This window comes from Aethalodelphis obliquidens, unplaced genomic scaffold (assembly GCF_003676395.1).
Source record: "Aethalodelphis obliquidens isolate GAN/ISIS:26980383/991018 unplaced genomic scaffold, ASM367639v1 scaffold50, whole genome shotgun sequence".
NCBI classification, from domain to species: domain Eukaryota; kingdom Metazoa; phylum Chordata; class Mammalia; order Artiodactyla; family Delphinidae; genus Aethalodelphis; species Aethalodelphis obliquidens.
In genome coordinates, this window is record NW_020837994.1 from 3,876,435 (window position 1) to 3,892,331 (window position 15,897).

General features: G+C 39.1%; 1 protein-coding gene across 5 annotated transcripts in view; it reads left to right on the forward strand.

Moving 5' to 3' along the window:
* ACER3 (alkaline ceramidase 3) overlaps positions 1–15,897 on the forward strand; it is a 180,857-nt gene that overhangs the window by 93,356 nt on the left and 71,604 nt on the right. For 2 of the 5 annotated variants that reach the window (XM_027083472.1, XM_027083474.1), the window contains exon 3: positions 510–562. The exons of 2 other annotated variants lie outside the window; for them this stretch is intronic. In XM_027083472.1, the coding sequence (XP_026939273.1) occupies positions 510–562 (53 nt within the window). Of the gene's footprint in view, positions 1–509; positions 563–14,467; positions 14,585–15,897 lie in introns of those variants that run through there. One more of the 5 variants, XM_027083477.1, reaches the window with a different exon arrangement.

A 15,897-nucleotide genomic window follows, 5' to 3' on the forward strand; every position in this document is an offset into this window, starting at 1 on the left:
ATTGAGTCTGTTTTAAACATTTTAAACAGTTTTTGTAGAAACAGTAGCTCTCTTTTTGCAGTCATACTTCTGATAACTAAACACAGTGGCATTAACAAGTCTAGGAACAAACAGAAGTGACTGGCTCTTATTAAGCATCCACCTCAGCTATTTGGATTAGAACTAGCTAATCCAAAGGAAGTACTGAAGAGTAGCTAACAAGCTATGATCGTTAAAGCTTACCCTGAGCATCTGTAATACATTTTATGCAAAAAAATGGAGAATATTTATTAATCTAATAAATCACTTAGTGGAGGAAATTTACGAGAACTTGTTTATTTCTGTACCAAAATTTCATCAGTTATAGATAGAGCTTAAGCAGGGTCTGCTGTATCCTGCCACAAGATTTCATAAATTTGTTCTAAAACTCAGTGCTTTGAAATGTCTTACTGTCTTCTCAAGTCACTCTGGCCACCCCCAAAGAATTTCATGCTAATTGTTTTTTTTTTATTTGTTTGTTTTAATTTCAGTGGTAGGAATGGGATCCTGGTGCTTCCACATGACTCTGAAATATGAAATGCAGGTCAGTAATGACAAAATTGACTTAAATGCTTATTTCTCTTAATCCAGAGACACTTCAAATTTGAGGAAAGAGCACATTACTAGAGGATGATATTGAGGCAAGAAGAAAAAAAGATGGAATTTGTAATCCCTGGAGTTTTTTACTTCAGGCCAAAGGATCCAGGTTGAGTAAGTGAAGGGGCAAGCCAATAAGTGTCCATAGAGAAAACAAGCGAGAGCAGAATGGGTTTTTGACCACCTCTGTGCAGGCATGTATGACTTTGGAGCAGGATTAGAAAGTAGAGTCTCATGGAGACATCTTAAGAAGATAAAATCAGTTCACCAAAGTAATGTATTCTTATTCTTGGCTGCCCACATCCCCTTATGTCTCTCTTGTGGCATCCACTTGAATGGTCTGGTCCCTTTAATAGCAAGGTTTTAGAGCTATGCAAGGATTTTTATTTACTGTCTTTGCTCTAAGGGGGCCACATAGCTAGTCCTCAATCTTTTAACCTCTTTGTTCCCCATCACTAGCCCAGAAACTTCTAGAATAGCACTGTCCAGTAGAAATATAATGTGAATGACGTATATAATTAAAAATCTCCAGTAGCCACATCTTAAAAAGCCACATTAAGAAGAAATAGGTGAAATTAATTTTAATAACATATTTTATTTAACACAGTATATCCAAAGTGTTACTTCAACATGTAATCAGTATAAAAATTTAGTAATGAAATGTTTCACAGCCTGAAACTGGGTGTATGTTTCACACTTGCAATGTATCTCAGTTAGGATTAGGTTTATTTCAAGTGCTCAATAGCCACATAAGGCTAGTGCCTACTGTGTTGGATAGCGCTCTTCTGGAAGGATCTGTTTATACAGTAGTCTAGGAATTATTAATTACAGCTACACTAAAATGTAAGAATTAATTCTTAGAATTGATTTTACTATTCAACACATATTTATAATAAGGTGTCATGTTCCTTGTGCATGCCATGCTTGACATGGAGAATACACAAATGAATAAGACACTGGTCTGACTTAATCGAGCATAGAACACATTTCTTACACTCTCTGGCTGGGAAAGAAGACTTATAAACAGTGATATAATATGGAAATTATTTATTTATTTATTTATTTTTTGCGGTACGCGGGCCTCTCACTGTTGTGGTCTCTCCCGTTGCGGAGCACAGGCTACGGATGCGCAGGTTCAGCGGCCATGGCTCACGGGCCCAGCCGCTCCGCGGCATGTGGGATCGATCTTCCCGGACCGGGGCACGAACCCGTGTTCCCTGCTTTGGCAGGCGGACTCTCAACCACTGCGACCAGGGAAGCCCTGGAAATTATTTTTAAAGAAGTACAAATACGCTATGGCAACACAGTGGAGCTTAGAAGAATCTATAATCGTTAAAGACATTTAAACAGAATCTGAAAGAATTTAGTTGAAACTTTTTAGGTAGTGAAAGGTGAAATGACATACTGCACTTGCATTATGACATAAACAGAAGCAGGGAGTCATTACAATGGTGGTGTATCTGACAACAGTGATAAAGCTAGAACAGTGATAAAGCTAGAATGTGTTTGAAGAAATGACAGGAATGATATTCAAAAATTTTTAACTGTATGGCAAGAATACCAGCAATCAGAATGGTGATACCAGTGAGCAACAGCTAAATAATAACCCTGAAAATAAGGCTTTGCATTTTATCATACTAAAAAATAACTAGAATTTGTCCAGCTCTAGCAATCATTGAATGCTTCCATATATACTGTCTTAGATAGTTATTACTCATGTTTTATAAATTCTAGTATTAGAGCTGAAAGAGTCTAGTTGACTTGACCAAAATCATTCACAGTTTATAAATGATATACACACACCACATACACACACACACACACACACACACACATGCATGCATGCAGATTTCTCTGTGCACACATACACACACACACACACATCCATGCTATTCTCTGACTCTGTCCATGAGAGGACTTAGGAGCCGGGAACCCCAATACCAAAGAGCATACCTATCATCCAGATCGTTCGTCATTAAAAGGAATCTGGCTGGATTCTGAGGGTTGGGGCAGAAAAAAAGGACAATATGAGCCTGAACCATCTTTTTGTGCCAGAAGGAATGGAAATGATAAAAGAATGATGGGAGGGCTTCCCTGGTGGCACGGTGGTTGAGGGTCCGCCTGCCGATGCAGGGAACACGGGTTCATGACCCGGTCCGGGAGGATCCCACATGCCGCGGAGCGGCTGGGCCCGTGAGCCATGGCCGCTGAGCCTGCGCGTCCGGAGACTGTGCTCTGCAATGGGAGAGGCCACAGCTGTGAGAGACCCGTGTACCACAAAAAAAAAAAAAAAAAGAAAAGAATGATGGGAAGATGTCAAAAGGACACTGAAGGCAACTTGAAGGGCTTCTCTCAAATTTGAGACAATTTGAGCATCAAAATAAGCAATGATAGTAACAGATTATAAGTTATTAAATCCATTGAAGACACAACCCACTGAATAAAATGGGAAATCATGAGTCCAAACTAACATAATACATGATATAATAAATGAAACAGTAAGTGATTATGAATAAGTGGATAGATTAAAAGTTTGATGTTGAATTTACATTGTTTCAAAGTACATTATTACAAAATAATTATAAAGGGTAAAAGGGTAACGTTACAGTGGAGGAGACTAGCAGACACCACCTTAATCAAGCAATCAGAATGAGTATCTTCATAATGGGACAAATCAAAATTGTATGCCACCGGAGGATGCAGTGGCAAAAACATAGCATCACTTCTCTGGTATTCTTGCCAAAGATGCATAATCTGAATCTAGTCATACGGAAACATCAGGCAAAATCAAATTGAATGACATTCTACAAAACAACTGGCATGTAGTCTTCAAAAGTATCCATGGTCATAAAATTAAAAGATTGAGGAACTGTTCAAGATTGAAGGAGACTAAAAAGATATGAGAAGTAAATACACTGTGTAATTCTGGGCTGGATCCTGTGTGTGTGTGGTATGTGTTTTTATGTGTATGTGTGTATGCTTATACTTATGATATTATTGTGACACTTAGAAAAACTTAAATGGGGTCTGAGGATTACATGATAGTAATAAATCAATGTTAATTTCCTGATTTTGTTGGTAGTATTGTGAATATGTAGGTGAATATCTTCTTTTAAAGAAGATATTCTTTAAATATCATAAAATATACCCTTTTAAAATATACAAGTTGTTTTAAGTATACTCACAGAATTATGGAACCCATCACCACTCTCTAATTCCAGAATATTTTCATCGCTCCAAAGAGAAATCCCATTCCCATTAGCAGTCGCTCCCCATTAATCCCTCTACCTTGACAACCACTAATCTACTCTTTCTCCATGGATTTGCCTGTTCTGGACATTTCATAGCAATGGATCATACGATATGTGGCCTTTCGGTTCAATTAGGCTGAAATATTCCATTGTTTGGGTACAGCACATTTTGTTTATCCATTTATTTATTACTGGATATTTGGGTTGTTTATGAGTTTTTGGCCTTTATATATAATGCTGCCATCAACATTCATACACAAGTTTTTGTGTAGATGTACGTTTTCAGTTCTCTTAGGTATATACTTAGGAGTGGAATTTCTAAGTCAAAGGGTGACTCTATGTTTAACCTTTGGAGGAGCTGCTAGACTGTTTTTCTAAGCAACTACATCGTTTTACATTCCTGCTGGCAATTCTCCATATCCTTGCCAATACTTGTTATTGTCTGTCCCTTTGATTATAGCCATCCTAGTGGGTGTGATGTGGTATCTCATTGTGGTTTTGTCCTGCATTTCCCTAATAATAAGTGATCTTAAGCATCTTTTCATGTGTATATTGACCATTTGTTTACCTTCTTAGGAGAAATGTCTATTCATATCCTTTTGCCTATTTTAAAATTGCGTTATTTGCCTTTTTGTCATTACATGGTAAGAGTTCTATATATATTCTGAATACTAGACCCTTATCAAATATATGGTTTTCTAATATTTTCTTTCATTCTGTGGGCTGTTTTTTCACTTTCTTAATAGCATCCTTTGAAGCAAAAAAAAGTTTTCAATTTTGCTGAAGTTCATTTTATCTATTTTTTCTTTGGTTGCTTTTGCTTTTGATGTTGTATCTAAGGAACCATTGCCTAATCCACGGTTATGAAGATTTATACCTGTGTTTTCTTCTAACATACTTAGAAGTTAGCTTTATAGTTTTAGCTCTTACATTTAGGTCTTTGGTCCATTTTTAATTAATTTTTGTATATGGTGTGAGGTACAGGTCTAGCTTTATTCTTTTGTATGTGGATATCCAGTTGTCACAAGTCAATTTGTTGAAAAAACTGTTCTTTCCTCATTGAATTGTCTTGGCACCCTTGTCGAAAATCAACCAATTATAAATGTATGAGTTTATTTCTTGACGCTCAATTCAACTCTCAGTTGTATTTCATTGACCTATATGTACCTTGATTACTGTAGATTTGTAGTAAGTTTTGAAATTGGGAGCTGTGAATCCTCCAGATTTATTCTTTGTTTTAAAAACTGTTTAATCTATTCTGGGTCCCTTGAATTTCCTTATGAATTTTAGGATCAGCTTATCAATTTCTGCAAAAAGTTAGCTGGGATTTTGAAAGGGCTTGCATTGAATCCATACTTTGGAGAGTATTGCCATCTTAATATTAAGTCCTCCAATCTATGAACACAGGATGTCTTCCCACTTATTTAAGTCTTTTTAATTCCTTTCAGTGATGTCTTATAGTTTTGACTTCTTTTGTTATTTATAAGTATTCTTTTTGATGCTATTGTAAATGAAATTGTTTTCTTAATTTCACTTTCTGATTTCTCATGCCTGTTGTATAGAAATACCAATGATTTTTGCATATTGCTCTTATATCCTTGCTGAACTTGTTTTTTACCTCTTACAGTTTTATGTGTATGTGTATATAGATTTGTTAGGGTTTTTTGTGTGTAAAAGATCATGTCATATGCAAATAGATATAGTTTTACCTCTTCCTTAGCAATTGGATGCCTTATGCTTATTTTTCTTGCCTAACTGCCCTGACTAGAACTTCTAGCAGAGTGGGTTTTTAAAATTGAAATATAGTTGATTTACATTATTATTTTAGTTTCAGGTATACAGCATAATGATTCAGTATTTTTGCAGGTTATACTCCATTATAAGTTATTGCAAGATAATGGCTATAATTCCCTGTGCTATGCAATATATCCTTGTTGTTTATCTATTTTATATATAGTAGTTTGTTAATTCCATACCCTGATTTGTCCCAGCCCTCTTCCTCTCCTCTTTGGTAACCACAAGTTTGTTTTCTATATTTGTGAGTCTGTTTCTGTTTTGCATATACATTCATTTATATTCTGGACACTGTTGAATAGAAGTTGAGAGAGCAGACATCCTTGTTTTGTTCCTGATCTTAGGAAGAAAGCTTTCAGTTTTTCACCATTAATTATAATGTTAGCTGGAGCTTTATGTAGAGTCCTTTTTAGGCTGAGGAACTTCCCTTCTATTCCTACCTAGTTTGTTGAGTGTTTTTATCAAGAAAATGTGTTGGAATTTTTAAATGTTTTTTCTGCATCTCGGGATGATCATGTGGGTTTTCTTCTTTATTATATTAGTAAGGTCTGGTATGTTGATTTATTTTCATACGTTGAACCAACCTTGCATTCCTGTGGTAAATCCCATTTGGTCAAGGCATATAATGAGTGAATATCCTTGAAGGAAACACACACTAAAGTACTTTGGAGTAATGGAACCTCATGTCAGCAGTTTACTCATATGGTTCAGGGAGAAGAAAATTATTTGTATTGTACTTCTAACTTTTCTGTAGGTTGGAATTGTTTTAATAGTTTCTTTTAAACAGAAAAGCAATATACATATCCTTTGACCCAGTAATTGCACTCGTAGGAATACTTCCTAAGAAAGTAATCAGAGACAGAGAAAAGATTTTCACAATGATGTTTATCACAGCATTACACGTGATAAAGACTTATAAATGATCTAAATGTTTTAACAATAGGAAGATTGTTTGGGAATTCCCTGGCGGTCCATTGGTGCTGAGGCCCAGCTTCAGTCCCTGGTCAGGGAACTAAGATCCCATACAGGCTGTGCAGCATGGCCAAAAAAAAAAAACATAAGGAGATTGTTAAATATACTATGATATATCTAAATTAAAATAATATTTTGAAGACTATTTACATGGGAAAATGTTATAGAGACATAAAACTTTATGTAATATGGTATCAATTTTATAAATAATAGTGAAAAGACTGGAAGGAAGTACATTTTGCCTCACTTCTTTCCCCTTTTTACAAAGTTTGCAACCTATGGCCCCAAATTAATTATAACTCTTAGCCACCCATACAGATATCCTTAAAGCCCTTGCCCCTTGCTTTTTGAGTATTATTCAGCCCACATCCAGCTCAATTATCTGCCTATTCTGTGCCTGAACTGAGTAGCGAAGTATTGCTCATAGAAATTACATCCCTTTGTTAAATGATCTCACTTTTAAATTATTGAACAGAAATCGCAAATAAGCACTCAATGCTACAAGGCAGTGCCATTACATTTCCCGGATAATTTCACTTCCCAGAACCATTATTTCACACCTGTTCCTTTCTTTAGATTTCTTTTTACATCTCTTTTGCCTCATAGCCCATTCTCCTTGCTGATATCTTCTTCAGTATTTCATGAGAATATAGACAGAATCAGCCAAGAACTCCCTCATCTTTCTATCACCTCCTTCCTCCTCCTATTATTATGGAAGAAATGTATCAAATCCTGTCAAAGCCAGTGTCCCCTTCCCGGGGCTCTAAACTTACCCCCTCCCTCCTACTCAAAGACTTCACTCCTGCAGTTACATACCCCACCGCAGTCTCTTGCTCTACCACAGTCTTTAGGAAGTCACTACATTCAGTCACTGCCATCTGCATCAAACATGCTTAAACAGTTCCTATCTTTTAAAAATTATTCCGCCATTGACCTTGTGTCCAGCCCTAGCTCTTGAGTCATTGTTCAGTTCCTTACCACATCAGAACCATTTGATTATCTCCTCTCTCTCTCCACTCACCTCCCTCTCTTTCCCTCCCATCCCAGTTAGGCATCTCTTCCCTTCACTTCACAGAAACTGCTGTTGTCAAGGTCAACAGTGACCTTCATCTTGCCAGATCCAATAGACACATTTTTATATTCTTCTTATTTGACCTCTCAGTAGCATTCCACATGTTGTTTGCTTTTTTCTTCATGAAACATTTGTCTTGGCTTCCCAGTTTTCCTTGTTTATGGAAAAGGAAATTCCCCTAGCTTTCTTCCTTACCTCACTGGCTACTCTTTTGTCCTGGGCTACCTTCTCTGTATTCTCTCCAAGGTGATCTTATATAATCTCATGGCTTTGAATGTGATCTATATACTGATGATTCAAAACATCTATCTTCAGCTCCGACCTAACCTTTTAGCTCTAGATTTGTATATCCAATTGTATGTTTGACATATCATAGAAATCTCAACCTTTAATATGGGCAATATATAATTCTTTATTTCTTTTCCCATACCTGTTCCTTCCTGGTGTTCCCCTGTGATGCCATCACCCACCCATTTGCTGAAGCCAAAAACCTAGACTCATCCCTGATTTCTTTCCTTCCCTCATCCCTCACATTTAATCTCTTCTTCTGGTTTTACTTTTAAAATATACCTGGATCTGCCTACTCTCCCTGTTTTTACCACTCCTACCATAGTGTAAGGCATCACCATCCCATTTCCTGACTACTGCAGTAGTCAGCCATTGCCTCTGCAATCAGCCAAGATGATCTTTGAAACTTTAAATCAGGTCATGTCATTCTCCTGCTTAAAACTCTCCAAGGGGGACCTCCCTGGTGGTGCAGTGGATAAGAATCCACCTGCCAATGCAGGGGACACAGGTTCGAGCCCTCCCTGGTCCAGGAAGATCCCACATGCCGCAGAGCAACTAAGCCGGTGTGCCACAGACCCTGTGCTCTAGAGCCTGCGAGCCACAACTGCTGAGCCTGCGTGCTGAAGCTACTGAAGCCCGCACGCCTAGAGCCCGTGCTCCACAACAAGAGAAGCCACCGCAAGGAGAAGCCCACGCACCACAACAGAGAGTAGCCCCCACTCGCCATAACTAGAGAAAGCCCTCCCGCAGCAACGAAGACCCAATGCAGCCAAAAATAGATAAAATTTAAAAAGATAAAAACCACTCTCCAAGGCATCCATTTGCATTAAAGTGAAATCCGGATTCTTTACCATGGCCTACGTGATCCAGTCAGGCTCCAGTTCTGCAGCTTCAGTGTTTACAATTCCTTTGCATTGTTCACTACATTCTAGCCACACTGGCCTTGTTGTTCTTCAGACAAGACCTCATGCCCTTTGTAATTGCTATTTCCTCTGCCTGCAATACTTTTATCGCAAATTTTTGCATGTCTGGTCCCTTCTGATTCTTCAATACAAATGACATCTATTCAGACATGCTTCCTCTGACCATTTTATGTAAAGCAGTCCCTTCCGTGAATTTCTTTTACTTTATGTTTTTCATAGCACTTATTGCTATTCGAAATTATCTTATTTGCACTTTCCCCTACTAGAATGTAAACTTGAGAGCAGGTATCTCACCTCTCTTAAATACTGCTCTATCTTAGCATATAAAATAGTGCTGACATATGCACGATAAAAGCATACATGGAAGGGAGGAAGGAAGGACATTTAATTAATCACACGAGTGAATGACTAAAGAGTTCTATTGAAATATTAAATTGTAGTTACCCCTGGTTTATGGGGTTACAGGCAATTATATTTCTTTCTCTCTGCATTTCTATATTTAGCAAGTTTTCTACAATAAATAAGAAGTACTTTTATGATAAGGACAGTACATGTTTATGTTTGTTGTAAAGAAAGGAGACTTTAAAAGACTCCAAAGTTTATTTGGAGGAATAGTAATGCTAATAAGCCAATCAGAATACCCTTCGTCCTAAAGCAGACTGCCTCCTGTTATTGGGGATATTTAACTCAGTTTTGAGTTTTATTTATGTGGCAAGATTATTTTATTTTCCAAAGATGTTCACACCCATATATCCCATCCCACCTGCTTTTCTTACAAGGTGACACTGACTCTCCTCAAGAGGTGGAATTTCTTGTTTGTTGCCCTTGAATCTGGGCAGGATTGTGACTATAGTAGACCTGAAGCTATATGACATCCAAGACTGAGTCATAAAAAGCAGTACAGCTTCTGCCTAGTCTTCCTGGGACATTTACCCTCAGATACCAGCACCATATTGTAAAGAAGCCACTTGGAAGAGTCACGTGTAGGTATTCTTGCTACACCTCACTGAAATCCCCAGACTTCAGCCAGCATCAACTGCCAAAAAATTTGAGTGGGTGAATCTGTAGATGATTCCAGTCCCCAGCCTTTGAGCTATCCCAGCTCACAGTGAGTGAAGTAGAGATGGGCCTTCCCTTCCCAACCCTGCTTTAAACACACATTAATGAAGTAAAGTAAATATTGCTATTTTAAGCTGCTGAGTTTGGTGGGGGGGGGTTCATACAGTGACAAATAACCAGAAAAATTTACAAAGCTTCTAGTCTGATCCTGTGCATGCAGTATTCTCTGACATTCCCTTAACACATGTTTTCTAAGACTTAAATTTTATTATTATTTATTTTTATTTTCATTTTGTTTTGTGGTACGCGGGCCTCTCACTGTTGTGGCCTCTCCCGTTGTGGAGCCCAGGCTCCGGACGTGCAGGCTCAGCGGCCATGGCTCACGGGCCCAGCCGCTCCGCGGCATGTGGGATCCTCCCGGACCGGGGCACGAACCCGTGTCCCCTGCGTCGGCAGGCGGACTCTCAACCACTGCGCCACCAGGGAAGCCCTAAGACTTAAATTTTAAAATCTCAAGGATCATTCTTGCTGTCCACTAGTCCTAAAATGTTTACCCTGGAAGTTAGTGTGTGTCTCTTCCATACATGAGGAAACAGCTGGATCAATGTGCTGAGACAAGCTGTCGGGCAAGACTAGGCATCTGAGTGAGGCGGGGCGGTGGGGAGGGGCGGATAGACTCCCCTGCTGTGCACTGATCAGATCATGACAGGAATATTGCATTCAGGTCTAAGGCCTGACCTGGCTATGTATTCAAATGAGAGACCCCAGAATGGTGAAAGAATTAAAAATCTAGTCATGATACCTGACTAGGGGAAGGAACTGGGAATGTTTAGCTTGAAGAAGAGAAGACATGTTCAGTTACCCCCACTCAGCTGTACACACCAGGCTTTCTCTCCATTCTAGTTTGTCCTTTAAACTCTCAGGCAGAGTGGCAGCTCTTCTAGGCCTTCCATGGCCCCAGGGTGGCATATGTACCCCTCATATGTTCTTCTGTATCATGCTCCATGTATCACTATTACTTGCCCTTATCAGTGTTATTTTATGTATATTTATGTGTCTGACTTCTCTATCAGAATGTGAGTTCCCGAGGAGCAGGGACTCTCTCTGCTTGACCTTGGCGTATCCTCTACTTATCCCATGGGTCTGGCATATAACACAACATAAATGTTTTACAAATCAGTATTTAAGTGTTGACACGTCGAAGAGGACCAGGTTTATTCTTTGTGGTCCTAGTGGGGTTAAAGACTAAGAGACATCTTGCTCAACATAGGGGAAAATTTTTCTGAGCCCATACATAGTAAGGCTTGCCTTAGAAGATCTGGAGTCCTCTGTCCCTGGAGGTACCCAAGCATAGGCTAGACGAACACTTTCATTAGTTCAATAAAATTTTTTTGGTATCTGGGTAACAGTTATGCATAGGTAAAGATTATATAATCCTTCTTTCAAGGAATCTGTGGTCTAGGAATGAAGATAATATGCCAGTGAATACAGTGATTGGAAAGAGAAAGTGATTATTAGGGCGGGGAGGTCAGAAAAGGGGTTTCATACAAAAGACTCAGACACATGTTTGAACTGCATTGTCAAAGATGAATAGGAATTTGCCAGGCCAACTAGAACACACAGAGTTGTGAGAGTACATTTGGCTTCTCAGAGCCCTGCAGGTAGTACATTATGGTTGTAGCCTTGGAGGGGGAGGATGTGGTGATGATGGTGACAGTTCTACCAGTAATAATAGCTAACATTTGTTACATTATTGAGCAGGCAGGCAATGAACTAAGTGGCAGGAGATGTGGTTTGGGGAACTAACCACAGGCGCATCAAAGCCTCGTGGAATTTATCCCCTGTGAACCATTATTTTAACCTGTATTTTGAGCAGAGGTGGGACACACTTTGATTTGCATGTAAACTTAATAGTTGGCAAGATTGTCACCAAGGTAACATAGCATTTGGATGGACAAGATGGCCTTTGATCCTGAGATCTTTGACACTCTGCTTTATCATTATTATCATACTGCTTTATCAACTTCATGGACAAATTTTACACATGCCTTATTTCATTCCCCCTTTGGTCTACACGATGGTGGTTTTATGTGCTTGCCTAACGTGGCAGAAATGACACTTGACCCATTTTCCCAATGATTGAGGAGGAGGGGGGAATCATCAGTATCGAAGGATTTCTTTAAATAGCTTCTCCATTTCTTTAATCTAAACATAACATGATCATGGATATCCCTTGCAGGTTCCCTGTCCTGTCTCCTTTCAGGATAAATTTGACTCAACAGTGTTAGGCCATCATTTGTTACGCACAATCATTGAAGCAAAGTAAGAAATGGCAGTGTTGCCACTTACCTGCCTCTGGTGGTCCGTGAACCATTTCACCAGCCTGAACTTGGCTTGTTGTAGCTGTAGGGAAATTGGAGGCCTGTTTTTTATTCCTGCCTAAACTGAGCACAAGCATATATTAAGAGTTCTGTCTTCAGAATGATTTGGAGCTTGAATGGTATTTTCATCAGATTTATTGTTCCTGGGTGGCTACTGCATGGGTTCCAGTTATTTATTTATTTATTTATTTGCGTTATGCGGGCCTCTCACTGTTGTGGCCTCTCCAATTGTGGAGCACAGGCTCCAGACGCACAGGCTCAGCGGCCATGGCTCATGGGCCTAGCCACTCCGCGGCATGTGGGATCTTCCCAGACCGGGGCACGAACCTGTGTCCCCTGCATCGGCAGGCGGACTCTCAACCACTGCGCCACCAGGGAAGCCCCTCCAGTTCTTATTCTATCAGTTTACTGGCTATTTGAGCATAGACATGCCACTTAATCTTGCTGAGCCTTAGTTTTTTCATCTGTCTAATGGGTCTAATATGCCTGTAGGAGTATTATGAGGATCAGTTGATTGGCATATGTGAAAGGACATCCTTATTTAATAGGATCTATTAAATAAGTGTTTAATAAATGTTAGTTTCCTTCCTTTTTCTTCAGTCAGTCAGAATGTTTGAAACCACCATCATTGATTCATTGTTAGTGATTCATTCCTGTAAGTAGTGTTAAATTATGTGTGCCCCTGTGGAGGGCAACATTTTAAGCTATTACCAACTCCTTTCTCTTGATTAATGTGTCACATTCTTGTGGCAGCCAGCCAAGAGCAATACATTTGGGAGTGAGATTGAGGACAGCATTAGAGAAGGGGTAGAGATAACAGGAGTGAGCAGACGGCCTTCACATAAGGGGTAAAAGGTACCAAAGAACAATTTAGAATCATAGAACTTTAATATTAAGAGAGATTTTTGAAATTTAGTCCAAATCTATAAATTTTATAAATGGAAGAACAGCCCAAGAGAGGGAAAGTGATCTGACTAGAAGTTAGGAACAAGATTAGGACCCACATTTTGTTTTGTATTCTTTCGTTGCCTTTACCTGTTTTAGGATTTTACCTTGCGTTGATGGTGGTAGGAACTTTAAGTTTTTAGGAGACTTCGCCCAGATTTTCTTTTCATCTGTTCACTCATTCAACTCATTCTTTTTTGCTTTCACTAACTGATATATACAGTTATTGATAATCACAGGGAGGGTAAAATTGAAGGTAATTTCTTAGTTTTTTCTTTCTGTTTTTCTATGTATTCTATACTGAGCATGTAATATGTTTGATGTTAGGAAAAAATGCTAGTAAGAAAAAAGAATGTATTCATGTATTTCTCACAAGTAGAAATAAATATATTTATCCTAGAAAATAAAACCCACTTATAACTTTATTTATAATACAGAAACGAAAACAGCGTAAATGTTAGGTAATGTAAGCTAAGTCAGACTTTATAATGTTAACAGCAGATGTTCTGATTATAAATACTACCCTTCTTTCTCCTTTGCTCCCTATCTCAGTAAATGAAACCAGCTTACACCCAAAGCCCAAACCAAAAACCCATGATTCATCTCTAATTTCTCCTACTTTTTTCACCTCTACAAACTCTTGATTCAACTTCTGTAATAACTCTTGCTTCAACTTCTGTAATAACTCTTAAATACGTCTACCTCTAGCTGTCTCCACTGCCACTGCCTTAATCCATCATCTCCATCCCAGATTCCTGTAACTGGTTCCTAATTGGTGTCCCTGCCTCCCCTATCCTTTTGTCACGCTGGAATAGAAATACTCTTCCTGTTTTCATTCTTTTAGCAATGTTTGCTAAGCTTTGTGCGAGTGTTGGGGATGAGATGCATAAATACAGTCCTTGCTCTTCAGATGGCATGTCACTTTTTAAACCTCTTTAATACTTTCCAGAGTTCAAGCGCATGAATTTAAACCACAGGCTTTGTGGTCTGGCCTCTGCCTACCTCTCCAGACTCATCTTCAAACACATACCCCACCCCACTCTAGAACTCTGTGTTCTTTTACCAGTCATAATTTTGCTAGTTATGGTTCTGAAATAAGACTTTTGTATTTATATTAACCAGATTTTAAAATCCATGCCATTTTAACATATGCTTAATTCAATTTAGTTTCTTTAAACAAATAAACAGAAAAGCAGCCAACATCTGGAGTCCAGACCTTTCTTCTCAGCTACAGATCTGTATTTCTAGTTGTCTGATTGACATTTCCACTTGGCTGTCTCACAGGTACCTCAAACTCAACACGTTGAAAATTGTTCTTGTAATTGTCTCTGTTTTCACAATCTCAGTAAACTATGCTTACCATCAACTGAAGTGTTTAGGCAAGAAACTTGGGAGTCATCCTTGAGAGTTTGTTCTGCCTCACCTTTATGTCAAATCAATCACAAATCTCTGTTTATTTTACTTCCTAAATATTTCTCAAGTCTGTTCACCGAGGTCTATTCCCAATTCTCTTACCTTAATCCAAGTAGCAACTTTGCTTAGTCTGACTTCTGTAACCTCCTAGCTAGTCATCCCGCATCCGTGTTTTTTCCCTTCAGAGCACTCTCCACACGTACCTGATCTGGTACCAAATATTTACTACTTTATTGGTCATCTCGGGCTGCCATAACAAAATACCATAGAGTAGGTGGCTTAAACGGTAGATATTTATTTTTTTCATAGTTTGGTGGCTGGAAGTCCGAGATCAGGGTAACAGCATGGTCAGGTCTGGTGAGAGCTCTCTTCCTGGCTAGCAGGCAGCTACCTTCTCACAAGTTCTCTGGTGTCTCTTCTTAGAAGGGCATTAATCCCATCGTGAGGGCCCTACCCTCATGACCTCCTCTAACCCTAATACCTCCCAAAGGACCCATCTACAAATACCATCAGATTGTGGGTTAGACCTTCAACATATGAATTTGTGTCTGACACAAGCACATTCAGTTCATAACAACTATATTATCTTATGTATTCTTTTTTTTTACATCTTTATTAGAGTATAATTGCTTTACAATGGTGTGTTAGTTTCTGCTTTACAACAAAGTGAATCAGTTATACATATACATATGTTCCCATATCTCCTCCCTCTTGCGTCTCCCTCCCACCTTCCCTATCCCACCCCTCTAGGTGGTCACAAAGCACCGAGCTGATCTCCCTGTGCTATGCGGCTGCTTCCCACTAGCTATCTACCTTACGTTTGGTAGTGTATATATGTCCATGCCTCTCTCTCGCTTTGTCACAGCTTACCCTTCCCCCTCCCCATATCCTCAAGTCCATTCTCTAGTAGGTCTGTGTCTTTATTCCTGTTTTACCCCTATGTATTCTTGACGTTCTAGCATCTGGGTCCTCGCTGATTAGTAAGAGACTGCCCCTCCCAGGGATAGCCAGTTCTTAGATATAGCAAACAACTCAACCTGGTCTGTGCCTTTCATATGCAAACTAACCAATCCAGGGCCCATTCTCTAAACCACATCTTACACTCCAGGAGGCAGTATTCCTCTGCTCTAATCACCCCAGAGCCAGGTACCAGATAACTAAAGATAGCTCCTATACCCCAGGGC